The following is a 20,340-nucleotide window of genomic DNA, read 5'->3' as shown; positions in this document are numbered from 1 at the left end:
CCTTTGCCTTATGCCTATCCCTATAATTCAACTAAACCAACACCTGAATTTGAGCAAATACTACTAATTACATAGAAACAAAACCATATCGCACATTGCAAAAAAATTAATGAGCCAAGCTAAAGCAACAACTCCGTCATACCTAACCTCCTCATCTCTCTTTTCAGGGCAGTCAACTTTATCATCAACATTACTCAATTCATGATCTTCCTCATGGGTCTTTCTACTTACTTTATCTCTTGACCTTTCTTTATCTCGATCTATCTCCCTCTCCTTCTCTCTATTTTTATCTTTCCCCTTGTCGTTCTCCTCATCTTTATAGTTTTCCCTCTCCTTTTTACTGAATAAAAATAATGCAGAAATAAGAGAAAACCATCACAGCTGACACACACACATTCCCCTCTTATCCTAAGCCACCAATTTACTCCCAGAATTATGTTTTGCTACTATACTTATTGCACAATTGCCTTCTCCAATACCTTGCTGCCATGATAACATTCTGTTACACCATCCACTACCATTCTCTTCTTACAATTTGCACCATTCCTATTTCTCCTCTCATAAACATGTATATTCCCCCCTCAGATGTGATAACAATTAACTATTTAATCAAGTAAACCCCTTCAAAAGAATAAACACCTACCAAGTGAACTTTGAAAGCGGTATCTGCATGTGTTACTGCTTCCTCCAGCTTAGTTTTCTCTGGGTTGGTGGTGAATCTTGGTCAAAAGATCCCATGATGTCTTTTTGTTGATTCCCAGTTGCAGGATTTTCTGATTCTCCATATAGGCCCTCCTCATTTTTGGCAATCTTATTGAGGGTTGGATCAAAAGCAAAACTATTATCCAGCACATTAGAAGCAACAACTGCTTCACTTTTTACTAAGAGGCTTCTACACAAAATTATACTAAAAGTTAAAAGTTTCACCAAGCGAAATCTCATATTAAAATACATTCATTCACCGCGTTTGGGGCTTCTTCTTGTTGGATGTGACGTGGGTCTTGGGCTTCATAACCAAAACAAATAATTAGCATTAAAACAATAATATAAAATGGAAATCAAAATCAAAATCGATGAATCTAATACCTCCTTTTTGAAAGGCTCTTCCTTTTCAGATAATATCAAATCAATGTGTCAGGGACCGGAAATTAAATCTCAACCTTCAATAGAACACCATCTGGATCCCGAGATACATAACCAAAACAAAGAATTAGCATGAAAACAATAGAATGGAAATCAAAATAACAAAAAGATGAGTTTGATATCAGTACTAACCAAATCAAAATTGAGTTTGTTATACTGTGACTAATGTCTATATTTTTTAGAAGACAATCATCTCCTTTAATATAACTTATTTATTAGATATCTTTGTGAGTCTGATTAAAACATTAAAGTGACTCATACCTCAAGGGACTTGAGAAATTCCATTGCCTGCAAATACAACATTAAAGTAAGTTCAATGAACGGATCCAATTTGAATGCATCACCAAGCTGGCTTACAATCTCACCTCTTTTGGGTGTCGGAATCTGCAAGAACATTATATGAGTGAAGAGAATCCTCACTCAAGATTGGTAAAAATAAAAAAGGCCCCTCTTTTTAATCACATCTAAATTATGAAGAGGTTTAAAAAACTGAAAAGAGTGATGATGCTACTTTGCCAAAGGAAAAATATTGTCATATGTAAGAATGTTACTCCAAGCCATCTAATAGCCAAGCAGCACCTTTCTTACCAACTGCTACGTCAGCCACCAACCTCTTTCCCATGGAATTCATAATCAATACTTAACACCTCAATTAAAAATATTTAATAGACATAAAGCTAATGATTAGTGGTTACATAACTAATGCTCTTCAATGTATAATAACTCATGCCCATTCATTTTGTAACTGTGAAACCTTTATTTTCTAATTAAAAGCAATTTTATTTCTAATAGTAACACCCATTTAAGTGGTTAAATAGAGTGTCAAAACAGTAGCCACAACGATTAAATAACAATACAAATTTTAACGGAAAAAGAGAAACAAAAGCTGATTTTCTTAATTCTTTAAGCTACACGTAATTATGAGGCTCTAAAAACACCCGAAGCATTCCTAGGGTCCAATGACTTCCAAGTATAACCATGAATTACAGCAGTCATCCTCATCTGGGAATTTTGAGCACCAAGTTGTATAAAATTGATTCATAGTGTAGAAAAAAGAATCTCAATAAGGTAAACAAAAAGGATTTCAACTCAAGATACCATTAAATGTTTCTTTATCATTGAAGCTCAAGGACAACCAATTTATACAGATACCTTAAGCCAATGGGACAAAAAACTTTTGACTAATAACCTCATTGCAACTGGCAGGCCTGTAAATTTCTAGAGAAAAGCACAACAAAAACACATTAGCTCCTATGTAACTCAAAGGTGATGCACGGGGATATTAACCAAAGAAAATCAACAACAGAGAAAGATGCGGACCTTTCGGAATAACACAATGTTGAGTTGCATATTTGGAGCAAGAATGGTCTCCACAAACGCCTAAGTGAGAAAAGGAGTCAGAAGGTGCCTGTTAAGAACAAACTAAGGTTATCAAATAAACATGTGCTAACAATGGAAACCAATGAAAAATCCATATTATTACCCTCAAATCGTTATAAGATCGAACTATGATGGAGCCAGATACACCAACAACACAGAAGATGTTGATTTAAAGCCAAGAAGGATTGTAAATAAGTATTACAACTTACAACAGATTTAACTTGCAAGTACTTGTAGAGAGCTTCCATTCCAAAATCCCTCCCAAAGGCAAAATAACAATTGATCCAAATAATGCCCGCGTGAATCGACTTGACAGTGTTTGCTATGTCTAGGCTCTTGGTCACAATGCATGCTGTTAAGCCATATTTGGTGTTATTAGCACTTTTAATTGCTCCTTGAATGGTCATGTTGTTCACACACACACACATATATATCACACTCAAATTTAGTATCCATTAACAGCTGCATATTTATCTGATAGAGAAAGAATGGTAGGATGACATGAAAAAACTAATTATAAAAGTATTAACTTACTTAAATTTCATCAGTGCCATCACAGGACCAAATATTTCATCTGCAATAGGCATGTCCTCCTAACAAAATTGTTAAGAATTCAAAGGAAAAAGACAACATGATGGTAAGATATCAAATTGCCTAGAAGAAACCCGCATGGAAAAAAGAAAAACACAAATGCATGAAACATTCATTCAATTCTAACCCCAAAAATGCGAGCATGGGCGGCAATTCAGATGAATGGAAGTCCTTCAAATTCGGTATCTACAAAGCAGAACTGTAGGAAACCCAAAATTGAAAGAGAAGATTAGACCCTCAATTACATAGTAAGGTCGGTGCCGCGTGAATGCTCCTCTCCAGCGTGGGTTGGTCTGCTGCAGAATTCATGGACGATGCCAATTGAAGTTAACAAAAAAGTAATAAATCCAAGCATTGATAAACATACCCAGAAATATAAATGAAAGAAAGACCAACAAAACCAAATGTTGAAGAAAATAATATAATCAAAGGCATGAGGAAAACCATGTTAAGAGAGAAAGACCAACCAACTAAAGTTGCGCATCGAGCCCTTCATTTGAGTTATCCGGATGCTAACGGCAGAGCCAGGGAGGAGATGTAGAGGTCCTCTGTGACCTCAGCGTGAGGAACAACAAATTGGGGTTTTAACTGAAGAGAGACCTAATCTGAGCGGCCACAGATGCAAAGAGGAATGAATCGGCAAAACGTATGGAATGAAACGGAATAACGGAAGTGTGATGAACCTGGGGATTTAGAAACCCCCCTATAAAGGGGAAAATCTTGCCTTGATTCACCATCTAAATTTCAATGCGTGTCGGTGTCTGTGTGGGAGATTGTTATAAATAATTGGCTACCTCTCCACTAAGATGAAACCGCTAGTTTGAAAGAATCCAGAAGGCCAAAACTTAACGCACAATGTAGATGAAACTGCAAACATTTGAAACGCCCCATAAGGATACAGAAGGCCAGCATCCAATGGCCAAGATTTCATCATGAATAATTAAATCAAATTTACTTAATTACCCATGCTTAAATTATCACTCATGTGCAATGAATAACTGAGTTACTAAATTGCCCTCAAGGCTGCAAAAACTTTGCTTTTATATAGATTATAGATAGATAGATAGATAGATAGATAGATTATAGATAGATGAACAACTTGAAAACAATTAGTAAAACAAAGTGGAAAAATATTTATACTGTGTGTTCTTTCGTATATTTCGAGGCTCAGGTATAATTCCAACTTCTTTCATGCATAATTTGAATGAATTTTTTGTGTTTATGAAAAAATTTGTGTCATGTTCATTTTTTGATTGGGAGCTCCAATTTAGTAGATCAAAGTCAGTGTCTCTTGTAATGTTTAAAGCCATTTTTTTATATTTTCTCATATATTTTCGGGGAGTTTGTTGCTATTAAAATCGATGTTCAATTTTTTAACTATATAAAGTGCTAAAATAGTTCAATTTTATAGTATTACATTATATTCTTAGGAGTAGAGTCATATCTAGGCATGTGTAGTTTAAACACTATTTATGTGTCTCTTTTTATAAATCTAGTGTTGTTTCTTAAGTTCATATGATTTTTTATTTTTCCTTATGATTTTATTTTTATCCTTGAGATTCAAATACTATTTGTAGTATTTGTTATGTTGTGTTTATCTCTTTCACGAAAATTTTTAAAAATGAAGATTTTATATGAAGACACAAGCATGCATGATGGTAATTTATTCCTTTTTAATTTTTAAAGTTTTTTTTGTCAAAATAAAAAATGAAAATAATTATAACTTTTTAGAATGATGTGTTGAGTCTTTCGTGTTAGAATCACTAAAGAGTTGTACATTTCATGAATGGTGGAGATTTCCGTGATGTGTCAAAAGTGGATACTAGTTTTCTTCTGAGGTTGCCTTTAGGTCATACTATATTTGGGTAAGGGTGAAACTTGTTTTTCCTTTTCATTACGTTATTTGAGTATTTAGAGATAGTGCTTTTGCAATGTTTCATATGTGAAGTGTTTCATATAACTACATTTTCATATAAGGAATGTTTTTACTAATTAACTCGCCATTTTCTATTATATCAACTTTATACATGATCCTATATGTTAAACTAATGTTGTCAAAAGAATTTAAACATCCAAAGACTTCCAGCTATTCTTGATGTCATTGTCTTCACCTCAGTACTATAGTGTCTATAAACCTACTCAAGGTTAAAGGTTCTGTTTGATTGCTGCATCTAATCTTTTATGTTTGTTTGTGTTTATAGAAAAAAATGGAAGTTGTAACAAAACCGAAGCGAAAGCAGACTACTCATTGTGTTGCAAATCTAAAAGGAGCTTCACAACCATCGATATGTCAACAAGTATCACTTGCATCACCCATAGATAGGGCTCTCAAGAAAATAAAATTTGGTGATTATGAAATCAAAAGGACAACTGTTGGTCCTCACACTGGACAATCATGTTTGAGGTATTATTTTAACTACAAGAAGTGCGGAAGACTTCAACATGTGATGATCTACAAGAATGGTGAATGGTTGGACTATCCAAGAGATGTCATTGACTTGGTTAAGAAAGAGTTAGAAATAAAAAAGTTTGTTGTGGAAATAGAGTTAAATGGATGTGATTATATGCTAGACTTTTTACACATGTGTCAGGTGGACTTGAAAACAGGTTTCCAACAACCCATTGCTTGGATTAATGAGGCAGGGGACTGCTTTTTTCCTGAAGTTTATGCTACTTCCGATGAAGAATATTGGAACTTATTTGAACAAGAGGGTATCGAGTTAGGCATTGACATCCAAGTGAATGAGGTTGATAAATCCAAGCTAGGGAAATGTCAAGGGGAGTCTAGTGGTTTAATTAGGGATACTCAAATCCAAGTGGCTTACAATGAATACGTACAAGGAAAATTAAATTTGGTTTCAGTACAAGATATGCTCCTTAATGGTATGAGTGGTTTTGACAATATTGATATTGAGATAGTTGAGATATATCGTTGTTCAGGTGCATCAATGCAAGCACGATTAAAGCTATTCCAGACGCAATCTGAAATTATAAGAAAAAATCACGGGGATCCTAATGTTCGATATGCTTGGATACCTTTTTCTAAAAGAGAATTATCTACAATGATGGATTACGGACTTGGGCATTGTGTTATGTGTAAAAAAAATAAATTCACATACAATGTTGGTGTTCATCTTGCAGCTGTTACCTGCCCTTATGCCAGGTTAGTTTTCATACTATCAACTTTGAAAGATATCATCTTTTACATACTAATAATAAGATTCAAATTTTCTATATTTACAGTGCTCGTTATTGTGATATTGATGAAAGTGGTGTTCGACATATGGTCCTTTGTCGTGTAATAATGGGGAACATGAAAGTTCTTCATCCTAGAATTTGCAGTGACGCTGGTCATTTTCAAACTAGCAGCTCCAAATATGATAATGGGGTAGTTGATGACATCCAATGCCCAAGACATTATATAGTATGGAATACAAATATAAATACACACATTTATCCAGAATTTGTTGTTAGTTTCAAGGTCTCTAATGATGCAGAAGGTAATGCAATTGTCCTTTTAGTTTTCTTAAAGGTTTTTTATTGATACATGTTTTCCTAGTGTAAATAAGTTTTACATTTTGGTATTATATTAGTACTCAATGGGTTGACCAAAGGAAAACTAATTGATATCTATGATTAATTGTTTCCATTTGTATGAAAAAGTTCTAAAATATTTTTGTATTAGGAATAGGGTTTCATCTACAGATTGTTATCTCCTTGTTTTTTGGGGTTCTCTTACATTCAATATATACCACTTAATCCTACGACGAAACAACAAGCTTGCTAACCCTTTCAAGAAAAAATTCTTCTCAATCACTTACAAGCCATATTTTTTACAGGCCATTTTTGTGGAACTATGGAAGAGAATAATGAATTTGGTGTGAATTCTTCTATGACTAATTTGGCTAGGCGTAGTTCTGGTGACATGTTACAGTCAGTATCTTTAGTGAATAATGTAAGTTACTTGATATAAGCTTCTCATTTTATACTTTTCATAGTCTTCTATGTAATTAAAGGCAATTTTATACAAATTTTTGAACCACTATTCTCATATAAGAATAGTTTTACATTTTCACTTTAAATTTTAAATATAATATTTTCAATTCTAGTTTATTTTGATAAAAATGATGACGGGGTTGTCTTATTTTGAAAAAAAAAAATTAAAGCTGGTTAGCATGATATGTCTTTATTTTGTGGAACAATTTCTAGGTGGAACCAGCAAATCTGTTGCACTTTTAATCGATATGATCCTGTAAATATTCTTTTTTTTTGTGATTGGTTACATTTAATTCTTCCAATCCTTAAGGAACGTAGATCATTAAGATATTACTAATCAACTAGCTCATTTTGATTACTTTAGCATTTTTATGTGTGAGGTTGGTTGCTTGATAAACATATTCATATGTTCATGTACTACTTGTAGGGGTTTTATGTTTATTGTTTTACTAGCTCAATTTTTTTCGTCTAGTGTTTTATGTGTGAGGTCCTTTGCTTGATAAACATATTCATATGTTCATGTACAACTTGTATGAGCTTTGTGCTTTATATATTGTCTTCTGTTTTTAAATCTTGTTATGACTTAAAGAGTGTTCTTCCTCAGGGAATATCTCCTAATGGGGTTATTAGCACCCCAAAAATTCCAAAAACTCCTTGGCTTCCTTTTCCTGTACTTATTGTTGCTATAGGTGACAAGGTTCCTGCCAATGCTATGAGTCTTATCCGAGCACATTATGAACTATACAAGGTATATCCAATAGATCCAAGTCTTTCATGTCTGTGTTTATTGGTGAAATGTCTCTAATATATCATGATGTTCTATTTCAGGCAAAACGAATTTCCCGTGATGATTTTGTAACGGAGCTGAGGTTGATAGTTGGAGATACCATATTGAGAACTACAATAGCAAGTCTTCAATTCAAGGTACAAATTTCTTCCTCTAAAGGTGTAATTTGACTTTATTGTGCTTGATTATTGTCTTCTAATGTCTACCTTATGAGGGAATTACTTTTGATATAATAAGTTGCAGTTTTTATTTCTTAAGAAATAATTACAAAAACTCATGTGTAGTCTTCTGTTATGGTTTTGCATAATATATGTTTATATGGTTTCTTGCAGATACCATCAAACGGCAAGTTGGAAGGCTCAAACCGAAAAGAATGTTGAGACTGACTATCTATGAGAAGTTGAAGAACTTCACACTAGAATCTAACTATTATCAACTTTTTGTTTGGTAGTTAAAATGAAATTGTGATATTTTATGTTCTTAGGCAAACAAGTTTCATTATGCTTTGTAATTTATTTCCACATGGAGCGGTTGAATATACTTGCTACTAGAGCTTCATTATAAATTGTTTTGTATCGCATGCGCCCTTTATGTTAGGGTTTGAAATAAGTGAGATATTTGCAATTGATTTTTTTCCTCTTTCAAATGAGCTCACTTGGTACTGAACTTACAGATGCTATATGTTGGAATAAATGAACACAATTTAGTTTTGTTTGAATATAGTAAATAGTTCAAGTGTTATGATTTGAAAAAAAATAATTAATGGTAGATAGTTTTTTGGTTTGGCACATAATAGAAGGAATTTAAGAATCACTTTCGAGAATTGAGGATAACATAGAATTTTTCTTGTCTATGAAAAAATTGTCCCGAAGGAATCAGAATCCGAAAGTACCATCATGGTACAGCCAAATCCTTCCTTATGCACTCCTTGAATTTATTATTCCAGCAAGGTCTACAATAACTAACGAGTAATGATATATACACATCTCATTTTTTCTTCCATCTCATTTTCACACATTTTTCTTTCTTTCTCTTTCTGCATTTCCTGTCACATCACACATCATATCACCATTTCTCCCTTTTCTCTTCTTCTTTAGGTAAGGTGGAGGTGGAAATTGTATGTAAACATAACATTATTCATAACTAAATCATAACTTGAGCTGATGTGAAGAATTCCATTCACCACTTCAATGTCTGGCAACCGGAACTGTTGAACTTGATTTACCCCTTCATCGGAAGAGAAATCGAACTGCTCGTTAGTTTCAATGTGTGGTTGAAGATGAATACGACCTGAATGATAGCTCAAGTGGTAAGAGCTATGGATATGAGGGTGGGATGAAATGAAGGGTGAATGGTCCCAAGTTCGAACTCAGAGAAGAAATTAATTTACTAACATTTCTAATAACTAACATTTGCTTATTAAAAAAAACATAGACTTTTTCTTTTTGAAACAAACATAGACCTGAATGGATTAGAAAGAGTTCTGATTGGAAAACAATTTCAGTTGACGACCCGAATTATGGTTTTTGAAAGGAATAATATATTTGATATAGGAATATTTAATGTTGAACATTTTGATGTCATGGTTTATTTTTGAAAGGAATAACTTTTTCTTGTAAGAAAAAAAATCATTCTTACAATAATTGCATAGTTGCATGGATAAGTCTTCTCGCTACGAACACTCAAGGAAGGGGTAACCCCTAGAGAGTAGAGAAATTGCACTAAAGAGAGAGAGAATAACTGAATTTCAATGTGTGTATTGAGCAAATGAGCCAAAAGTCCCTTACAAATGGTAATCGTCTCTTATTTATAAAGGGAGGGTAGATTTCCCGCGTAACACCCCTTATTGGGCCTCGCTAGCCAAGGCCCAGCTAACTTGCTAGGCGGCCGCCACTAGGCGAGAACCCCTATGGGCGTAGTCCCTCTAAGGGCTCGCCCAATCCACGAGTCCACAAGACACCGACCTCGAAGTATGAGAACAAAATGTGTCTTTAAGAACAAAACAACTAGAAAACACCATTTAGCACATTCAAAAAATTTAGGTCGCCAACATGGCGTACAAGATACACACCCTGTGCCAACCCTGTCACTGGACACGAGCGAGCGCCCCAAGCACACAAGTCCACGAGTCCTGCGCCACATCCGCGGGCGGGCGCCTACTTGGAACATACCTCACCACCTAATCTAGCAGTCCAAAAAAGGAAAACGAAGCGGATCCCTGAGAATCAACGGGAGCGGGGCCCTGAAAATGAGCAAAGGCCCTCGCCCAACGTTCTCCAGGACCAAGGTTTCCACAACAAACAACGTCATTCGCCTGCCCACACGGCAAACGAAGAAGAGGATGAGCGTACCACGCAGTTCAGCTGGCGCCACACCCTTAATCCTCTTGAGTTCTTGCTCTCAAGCGTCCAGGTTGACCCAGCCGACGCCGAAGCTCTCGACACGAGACTCTCCTCCATGGTCAATGAAGGATTGGGTGCTCTTCTACACGCTGGTGGCATCTTCGCTCATCTATTCTAGCGACTTGAACCCGCTGTGACCAAGGAACAAAGCGTCGTCGCCCAGGTTGCGAAACTGGAGGATGAGGCTGGCTAACTCCGTGCCGCCCACCATGAGGCTAATGAAAAAATCAAGGAGTTGGAGGCGAGCCTAGAGGGCCAGAGGACCCAATACGAGGGAAAGCTGGTTCAGATGGGAATGGAGGTGGGCCAAGTCAAAGTTTATTTGGCCAATCGTAATGGGCAGATCCCCGAGCTAGATGATAAGGTCGCCCTGCAGGAAGAGGAACTAGTCGCGCAGACTGAGAAATTATCCATGTTGTAGGCCGAGCTTGAGGCGAAAGTGAAGGTCGTCACCGACCTGGAGGAAAAAGTTGTCGATACCGCCAAGGTTCGGAAAGAACTGGCTATGGCCGCCGCTTCGCAGTGTGTAGAGGGATTCTACCTGGCACAGGACCAGGCGCAACACTTTTTCTCTAACCTGGATCTGAGCTCGATGGGAATGTTTGAGGAGATCACGCCAACCGGCTTGGTTGGCCCCGACGACCCCCCCCCCCCAGGGTTGGCGTGAACTCCCTGAACTTCGCCGCATGTGAAGAAATAGAAGGTAACAACCAAGAAAATTAAAACATTTAGTTCTCCATTTACCTCTTATTGTTGCCTCTTGTTATCTGTATTTTGTCAAACATCAAGTGTGTCTTTGATCATGGCATTTTCCAATATGTAGTGCTTTCGGTTTTAAGTTGCTTTTCTCACCAGAGCATCATCGCCCATCATTTTTGCTTAAGTTTTCATTTGATTGATTGCCTAGATCGCCACGCATTTATTATCATCGCCCCTCACGCTGCTCGTTCTTGCGCTATTGTGTCACTTTCAACTTGAACTGAATTACGTTTAACGACTTTTAACGTGTGTAGGTTAACCAAGTCTTTTTGCTTAGTTTAATTCGATCAAGGCTTAGACACACCTAAAGAGGTGCGACTTTGGATTTCCCAAAGTATTCACCCATTTGGGGCTTAATGTGCTCGGGTCCCAATGGCCATTTAGTGTCGCCCAAGGCTTATGCTTGGTTAGGAATGCACGCCTTTATTCCGGGAATACTTTGTTGGATAAGAAGCTTATCCCACACATCGCCAACGCATCCGGCGATTGCGCCAGACTTTTCAGGGCGATTCCCGGACGTCAAAGGTCGTTATGGAATCACCACCTTCAGGGAACTTGTCCCACCTAGCAATCGCAGTAATTCAGCTTTTCGATTGATAAACTCAATCGTATGAATATTTCTGTGAATATCCTGTCACATATATTCATCAATACAATTGATGTGATTTTACATTTTCTCGACGCCTCTTTAAAAAAACTCCAAAATGGAGAAAAAAAAAGTGTTTCTTTATTCCTTTCTAGCTCGCCTTTCTATTCCTTTCTAGCTCGCCTCCCATTGAGGCTGCCATCCCTTGCCTTCACCTGCTGTAATAGCGCGGGCTCGCCACATTTCAAGCTAGCCATCAGTTGCAGCTTTGGCGAAGGCTTCCTCGCGTTTGACAGTTCATCTGAACGTCATGTTCTTCTCGAGGCACCCGAAGAATAATGTTGGCCTACCACCCGAGTGAGAAAGAAATTTTGATAAAGTTGTGTGTAACACCCCCTTTTTTCCCATTGTTTTATTCAAAAACGTTTATCAGAGTTTAAAAACATATCAAGGGAGTATTACACTTCTTCACGAAAACTCATTAAAATTAACACTAATTGTGTTTGAAAATTTATAAGTTCATATGCTTTCCAAAGAATGAATTATTTCTGCCAATAAAATTTCTAAACCAGCCAGATAATTCTATGATGCATAAAATCACTTATTTAAATAGGTTTATCTTCCTTGATATTCCAATAAAATTCATCATACTCAAAACTGAATTTCATAGGCACTTCGGCCATCAACAGTACGACATCGCCATAATTTAGAAAATTATTCAACAACTTCCATAAGGAGAGGTTATAAAATCCTCTCAACATAAATGTAAAAGTAACGTAAAATATCTACCCAGTGTTACATTACAGAGCAAGACATTTATTTTATTATAATAATAATAATAATGATAATAATAATAATAATAATAATAATAATAATAATAATAATAATAATAACATAAACTAAGACTCTCCAAAGCTACTCCTCATGAGCCACATCTCTACCTCCAGTACCTGAGCGATGTCGCATAGAACATCATTCCAACAGAAGGGTAAGAACTTACATTGTATAAAATATAGCATAACAAAGAGCAAGTAAACAATTCAGATCATGCTTTATAAACTCTTTACATTTTCTTTAAAATCTGAGTGATTATAATATTTTCTCTCAAGACAGTTTCACAAATCTTATTAATGTTTCGGAAAATTATAAGCTTAATGAAGAATAATAATTCGACTTTACCACAACAGCAAAACAATTCACCAACAAATCACCAAACACATAAAACCACTGAAAACGTGAAACTTAGTGTGTGAGACTCTAATGTATGCATGTGGTACCAATTGTTAACCTTAGCGGTATCACCGCGTCCACTCCAGACAGTTAACCACCAACGAAGTTCACTCCAGACTTCCAGAACCACGCCAGTTCTGGGACAAACCTCATTTTTCCGATGAAAACCGACACGTTGCCTCTTGACTAAATGAAGTGTATTTCGTGCAAAAACTCATAAATTAAAACATGCAATTTGAGACCACTCCAGCCCCAAATATATAACATATTTTCTCACCAAATTTCATAACGGAAATCACACCAAAATTGCACAAAATAACACTTCAATACAATTATCAAATCATTCACTTCCACTGACAAAATAGCAACACAAAATCATCAAATGTCTCATATCAATTACTAGAATCAGTTTCAGAATCAATCACAGAAATAAGCAGAAACATAGCAAACTTGCATATAATCCTGGTACTAAATGAGCTGTCCAAAAATTATGAAAATTTTACCAAACATAGACTTATACGTTAGCTTTCATATAAAATTGGTTTCACCCAATTTGGAATTTTGTAGAGAGAGTTATGGTCTCTACAGCACAGGCTGTTAGGGTTTCTGCGAGCAGAAACAGAGTGAATTTGCAGATAATTCTGGTATTGTACCAGCAATCTAAAAATTATGATAATATTAGCCAATATAGCCCTATGAGTTAGCTTTCATAAAAAATTGGTTTCACTCAATTCGGAATTCTGTAGAGAGAGTTATGCTCTCTATAACACAGGCTGCTAGGGTGTCTGCGGGCAGAAACAGAATGAACTTGCAAATGATTCTGGTATTGAACCAGCAATCGAAAAATTATGAAAATATTACCCAACATAGCCCTATGAGTTAGCTTTCATACAAAATTGGTTTCACTCAATTCGAAATTATGTAGAGAGAGTTATGCTCTCTACAACACAGACTGTTAGGGTATCTGCGGGCAGAACAGAATAGAACCCAATTTTCCCCGGAACCTCAATTTCGCCCAAAATCAATTTTGCTCACCACATGTTAACACTCAACACAGTCTCTCAGTTCTGAATTTTCAAAGAAGATGGGGGTTCCTTCATGTTAAACTCAACCTCTGTTATTCTACAGTTATACAAGGTAAATTCAAACCCTTACCTTCTATGACACCGGTACAAAGCCTCCTAGACCCTTTTCTTCTTGAAGATCAAATTCTAGGTTTTCTCCACCTTTTCTCCTCTCCATCACCTTTCACGTGTTTCTCTGTTCTGTTGCTTCTCTTTTCTCCCCTTCTCTCTTTCACGCTTCTTTTCTTCTCCTCTGCTAACTTCTCCAATTCTCAAATTCTGATTTCTCTCTTTCTAATTCACTCATATCCCTTAAATAGTCATACTAATGGGCCCCACTCTCAATTACTCACACAAAAACCTAACAACCTTATTTATCTAAATCTTATACTATATCACATAAGATTTAAATTATATCACAAATATCACTCATATATAATTTAAATAATTTACTCACTCCATATATCACATAATTCATCAAATTACCATATAGCATAATAGTAATTAAGATAAAATAATAAATAACATAATAACGAAAAGTGGGGTGTTACATTCTGATCCGCCATGCCAAGCGTTGAGTCTCCCCTGCGTCCAGCAAACTAAAAATCCTTGCGCCATGATAGCCAAAATAAGCGTCCATTAGGCTGAACAACCCATTGGCCGGTGTGCTAGCTACCACTTTATCAATGCTAGGCAGTGGATAAGAGTCCTTATGACATGCTTTGTGAATATCGATGTAATCCACGCATATTTGCCACTTGTCGTTCGCCCTCTTCACCGTCACCACGTTCACCAGTCACATGGGATATTTGAACTACGCCACCAACAATTTGTTCACCTCATGTTGTACTGCCTTGTCTTTCTCATCGCCCATCCGACGGCGAGTCTGAGACACTGACTTAACTCCTGGATTTAGTGCCAACCTGTGGCAATTGAAATTGGGGTCTATCCCCGACATATATTTACAACTCCATGCGAACAGGTCTAGGTTCTCGCCCAGTAACCTTTCCAACCGCGCATCCTGCTCCCCAAAAAGCTTTGCGCCAATCTTCAAGACCCTTTCACCAAACCGCAGCTCTTTCATCTCTTCAATCGGAGTAGGTCGATTCAAACGCCCTTCACCCCCTAGGTCCAGGCTCGTCGCGTTTTCTATCTCGTAGCATCGGTGTCCTGTCATGGCGTTTTTCCTTCCGTACAGATCCGGAGAATTATTGTACCACTCCCTAGCTCGCCGTTGATCAATTGCAATCTGGCCAGCCTTTTCAATGTCCGGCGGATACTTGATCGCCAAGTGAGTAGTTGAAATTACAGCACAAACGATTCAAGGTATTCCGTCCAATGATCATGTTATATGAAGCCACCACCTGCAACACCAGATACCTGACTCTGGTAGCGTTTGGTAGACACATCCGATCGGGACATAACGAGATATATGGGTTCTGTTCCGCGTTTGTCTTGTTTTTAAGATGGAACAAAATAGGAAAAAGGTCCTGGAACGGGACATTTTGGTTCCGTAGAAAAGGGTGGAATGGAAGGGAACATAACATGACACTTTATTAAAATTATTATAAAGACAATACTACCCTGAATTTATTTTCATATTTCCATTTCTTTACCCCTTTCCTCTTCTCTATTTCTCATCATCATCCTTACGTCTTTTTTTTACTTCTTCTGCATAATCAGATATTTTATTCAATGTCTATTTTTTTTCTTTTTTACAAATTGCCTTTTTTACCATCAATGCTCTCAGATCCCTCCATCAATTTCTCTTCCAATTTTTCCTTACTCGATTGTTGTGATTTTTCTCAATCATAGCCACAATCAAAGTTCATGGAACCCCCAAATCACATGGTGTCACAAACAAATGATGGGTGAGAGAGAAAGATGAAGGAAGAGACAATAGAGAGGGACGCACGGTGGAGGAAGAGATCGGAGGCAGCGGTAGATCCCCGATCCACGAGGTGGCTCCGTTTGCGGCGACCTGAGATCCACAGCGGCGGATCTGGCCACTGAGCGTGATGGCCCCTAGGCGCGGCGTGGTGGAGGTCTGGTGGCGGCTTGGATGTGTGGGAAAACAACCGTGAAAGGGGGAGGTGAAGAACGTTCTGAAGTTGTTGTTGCAGGCTTGCAACGTTTTGTATGGGAAAATAACATCTTTTTTTATAGGTAGGGAAAATAACAACGTGATCTTGATGGCCAAGACTATTTGTACCCTCCCTATTTACTATCCACACTATCCCCTTTTTTTAATCCCAAAAAGACCTCCAACATAGAAAACATACAAAGTAGTAAAAAAAATACTCTCCCAACCTCACCTTCTTCTTCCTTCTTCCTCTTCTACTCTCACCTTCTCCATCCATATTTCATCTTCTAAATCAACACATCACACACCTTAGAGGTATTTGAAGCTCCAAATCAGTGTAGAAGATAAGTGAGTGAGATCAAGAGAAGAATAGAAGCTCAAAATAGGTGTGATTTTGAGATTTTTACTATTTTTCGCGTAAATCTGGGTAGAATATATGGGTTCTGGTTCGATCCGCCATTTAAACCGCGGACGTTTTATTGCTATCGCTACTTAAATGGCAATAACGTCCGCTAACTTAGTTGTGGTAACGTCCGCTATCTAAGTAGAGGTAGCTTCCCCTATCTTAGTAGCGGTAGCTTCCGCAATCTAAGTAGCGGTAGCTTCCGCTATCTTAGTAGCGGTAGCTTCCGCTATCTTAGTAGCGGAGGTTACTGTAATTTAAATTACGGATTGTGTTGCAGGTTGCAGGTTCTGGTTTTGGTGTTTGACTTGGTGAAGTTTGTTGTCTACTAGGAGAATTATGGCAGCTGGAACTTCTGATGAGGTTGATAATGAACATGATGGCTCGATTTAGGGGACTAACCAGAGAAAAGGGGATTAGGTTTAGGTTTCCCTTCTTCTTCCTTTGCTTCTTCTTCTTTCTCCTTCGTTCTTCAAATTCTTTTGTTTCTTTCTTGTTCCTTTCTATCTTGAATGAGAGAGGAAGATGGTTCTCAGATTTTGGAAGAGGAGAAGGTACCGTGAATGAATGAGAGAGGGAGAAGGTGGGGGGAGTAGGTTAATTGAATCAGTTTTTTTTATGTTAATTGAATCAGTTTTTTTTTAATTGGAGGTATAATTGTATTTTTGCTTAAAAGGAGATGGTGGGGATAGTAAAAAGGGAGGGTACAAATAGTCTTGGCCGATCTTGATTTTCTTTCCTTCTCAAATGTTCTTTTTTTTTAAATAAAAAAAATTCTCAAAAGCTTCTTTTGCTACTTCCGAAAAATTTCTCAAAAGTTTCTAATCAGTCCAATTATTATATCTTCATTTGTATAAAATAATATATAATATATAATATACCATAAGGTGCCCACTAGGGTGGACCATTATTATTTTGGTCCATCGGTGGTCCACTATTTAAAACCGTCAGATCTTGGAATCAAATAATATTCTATAGATGAATGATTAGGATTGAAAGGGTAATAAAAGGGTAAAAGTGTAATATACCACAATCATCATTCAATCCCAAAAAACAAAATCCCAAACTCAGAAACACATCACAGGGGCATAAACCCAGAAAACAATTTAACACATGATGGTGGAGTAGAAGCACAAGATCCTCACCTCCCTCTCCAAGCTCGCTGCAGCATATCTTTATCAACCTCCGACCCCAAACCCCTGTAAAAAACGAGTCACCCCAACATCCTCACCGCACCGGTCACCGCCGTAGCCACCGTCGCAGACACGGTTGAAGAGACCTAAGGCCCCTGCACCGCCGTGCCGACATACGCGACCAACACCAAGACCTTTGTCGTGAGCTCTATCTTCATCGCACCACCTCTGTCGAACCCAAACAGAGCCACCAAACCCGCACCGTCTCGATAACCTTCACGCATGCCTCACAACTTCGGGGATTTCCAAATTCAGAATCTCTCCCCCACCTCCTCCTCCCTCGCACCCACACCGCCACCAAAAAATCCTGAAATCTCAGTGCCAAATACCCATTACAAATTAAACCCAAAATCCAACCAAGCAAACCCCCCCCCCCCCCCACGAAATCAACCCAACCAACCCACAAAAGGAGGAAACCACACAGCACAGATCGAGTCGCTGACGGTGGTGTCAACGAGAACAAGAGCAATGTTTCAGAACGAAGTTGGAGTGTCGCGAGATTGAGAGCCCAGGTGCTGGAGGTTAAGGTGAAGAAAGCAACGAAGGACGATTGTCGTCGTCGAGAGTAAGCAAGGACTTCGATCGAGAGATAGGCAAGGGGAAGGCTCGTCGCCGCCTAACGAAGCTAGGGAACCCTAGGATGCTTCAGATGAAGAAGATCTGTGAACAATCCAAACAAACAGTGATGGGAAGATTTTGGTGTTTTGCCATTCTTTTTTTTTTTTTACGTTGTTTTGCCATTCTTTGAATAGATTGAATGTTCGGTGTGAATTTGATACTCAAGATTTTGGTCAGGAAATGGTGGTTAAGAACCATGGAAAATTACATGTTATCTCCAACAATGGCCAGCAACGGTGATGAGAAGAAGTGAGAGGAAAACGAAAAGGTAAAGGTAAATGGAAGGGGAAAGGTCAAAAAAAATTATCTGGTCCACGGTGGACCAAAATCTAAGTTGACCACCCTAGTGGGCACCTATAACATAACATATATGAACAAATTATTATGTTGAAAACAATTTTAAAGCTTAATAAAACATTAAATATAATAAGGGTATATGTGTAATTAACTTTATGGTTCAAACCTGTCCGTTGTGTGTTTACCAAACACAGTGCACTGAACATTATTATCATGTTCCATCTCGTTCTGTTCCGTTCTCTTTTGTACTGTTCTGTTCGGTTTCCAAACGCTACCTTAGCACCCTTATGTTCTCCTTCTCACCAAAAATAGTATCCAGGTCGAGGTATCCTCGCACCCATACTTGCTCGCCGGCAAAACCCACCAGAGTCCCTGTGTATGGCGTTAGATCATTGTCAGTCAGTCCTAACTTGTCAAACGCATCGCCATAAATGATGTCAGTTGAGCTCCCCTGATCCAAGAGTACCCGTTTAATATCCAAACTGTTGATCCTCAGTTGAACTACGACCGGATCATCCTTATGGGGCTTGATTCCCTTGAAATCGGCCTTCGAAATCTTAATATATGGACGGTCAAAACCGAATGGCTCCTCCTGAAAAGAATATACCGCCCCGCACATGGCGTTTTCGCGCCGCATGCGTATCGCCCCCGCCACTGAAAGCTTCGGCGATCGTATTGATGGTCCCCGCCGGCAGGCCCAACTCCTGAGAAAGCGTTTCTTCCGCCGCGCGGGATCTGGCCACCAAGGCTTCCTTCTTCTAATCATTCGTCGGGGCTTGCTGGCGATCGTCCCTCTTAACGTGCCACCTAAGATTTCCTGCCCTATTCAATTTATGGATTTCCCTTTTCAGAGTAAAACAATCGCCAGTGTTGTGACCTACCGTGCGATGATATTCACACCACTTGTTCGTTTCAACGCCTCTCGGAGGACGCTTCGGCAATTCCAGCTCATCAACCATGTGCGTGGCCTTTATCTCGTGGAAAATGTCAGTCAAATTCGTGTTCAACGCCACTGCTGGCTCCTCCCGCCGGCGAGTATACTACTGCTGCTCCCAAGGGTGGCGGTGGCGTTCGAAGTTATCCCGCGCTGGGAGCGACGCCTGCTTAGATGGCCTCGCCTCGAGGTGAGTTCTTCCCTCCTTACGTTTGCTACCTTCTGCTTTCCCGCTATTGGACTTATCCTTCCCTAATTGCTTTGACGAGACTCATTTTTATGATCTGGCACGCTTGCTTTTGAAAGCATCATCATCCTCGTCCATGATGTACGTATGCGCAGGGGCTCGCATCCCCGCCATAGAGTTCGCAAGCTTTCCGCTCAACTTGATATTCAACGACCCGAGCCGCAAACCATTCTTGAACGCCTGGGCGCAAGCGCGCGGTTCGGAATCCTCTACTTTCACTGACGCCGCACTGAAACGCGCCATGTACTGCTTCAACGGCTCACCCTCCTGCTGATGAATGTTTAACAAGTCATTGATCGTCACCTCGCCGGAGAATAAAGGGAATGTAGCGGCTTCGTATATTTTGTTTTTTTCAAAACTTGGTATATTTCATATTTGGACCAAACAAATGGAGAGTGGACTGTTCTTCTACCACTCCACTACGCCATGGGCCGTGTGACTGCGACGATAAGTCCTTTGCACGAATCCACGACGAAACGCAACAACATCCCTTGATAACTTCTAACATAACTCATCACTAATCAGGATAAAATTTACATACAATAAACATGATATGAGATAAGATTGTTTTATCCTATCATGCTGATAAAAAAACAATAAAATATAATTATTGATTTCACATAACAG

At 38.3% G+C, this 20,340-nt stretch overlaps 1 protein-coding gene and 1 long non-coding RNA gene across 2 annotated transcripts; one reads left to right on the top strand and one right to left on the bottom strand.

The window, feature by feature from the left end:
• Positions 1 to 2,132: 2,132 nt before the first annotated feature.
• On the bottom strand, positions 2,133 to 3,988 carry LOC130720951 (uncharacterized). The gene is made up of 5 exons (XR_009013295.1): positions 3,582 to 3,988; positions 3,242 to 3,410; positions 3,058 to 3,116; positions 2,733 to 2,875; positions 2,133 to 2,551 (listed from the first exon to the last, which is right to left on the bottom strand). It is a non-coding gene; the product is annotated as an uncharacterized LOC130720951 (long non-coding RNA).
• Positions 3,989 to 5,321: 1,333 nt separating this feature from the next.
• On the top strand, positions 5,322 to 8,277 carry LOC130718967 (inactive poly [ADP-ribose] polymerase RCD1-like). The gene is made up of 6 exons (XM_057569620.1): positions 5,322 to 6,277; positions 6,358 to 6,614; positions 6,954 to 7,069; positions 7,715 to 7,858; positions 7,939 to 8,034; positions 8,230 to 8,277. The coding sequence occupies exons 1-6, from the start codon at positions 5,322 to 5,324 to the stop codon at positions 8,275 to 8,277; spliced, it is 1,617 nt and encodes a 538-aa protein (XP_057425603.1).
• Positions 8,278 to 20,340: the final 12,063 nt, after the last annotated feature.

Source organism: Lotus japonicus, chromosome 5 (genome assembly GCF_012489685.1).
Source record: "Lotus japonicus ecotype B-129 chromosome 5, LjGifu_v1.2".
NCBI lineage: Eukaryota > Viridiplantae > Streptophyta > Magnoliopsida > Fabales > Fabaceae > Lotus > Lotus japonicus.
Note: the sequence above shows the minus strand (reverse complement) of the source record. Positions and strands in the feature narration are given on the sequence as shown.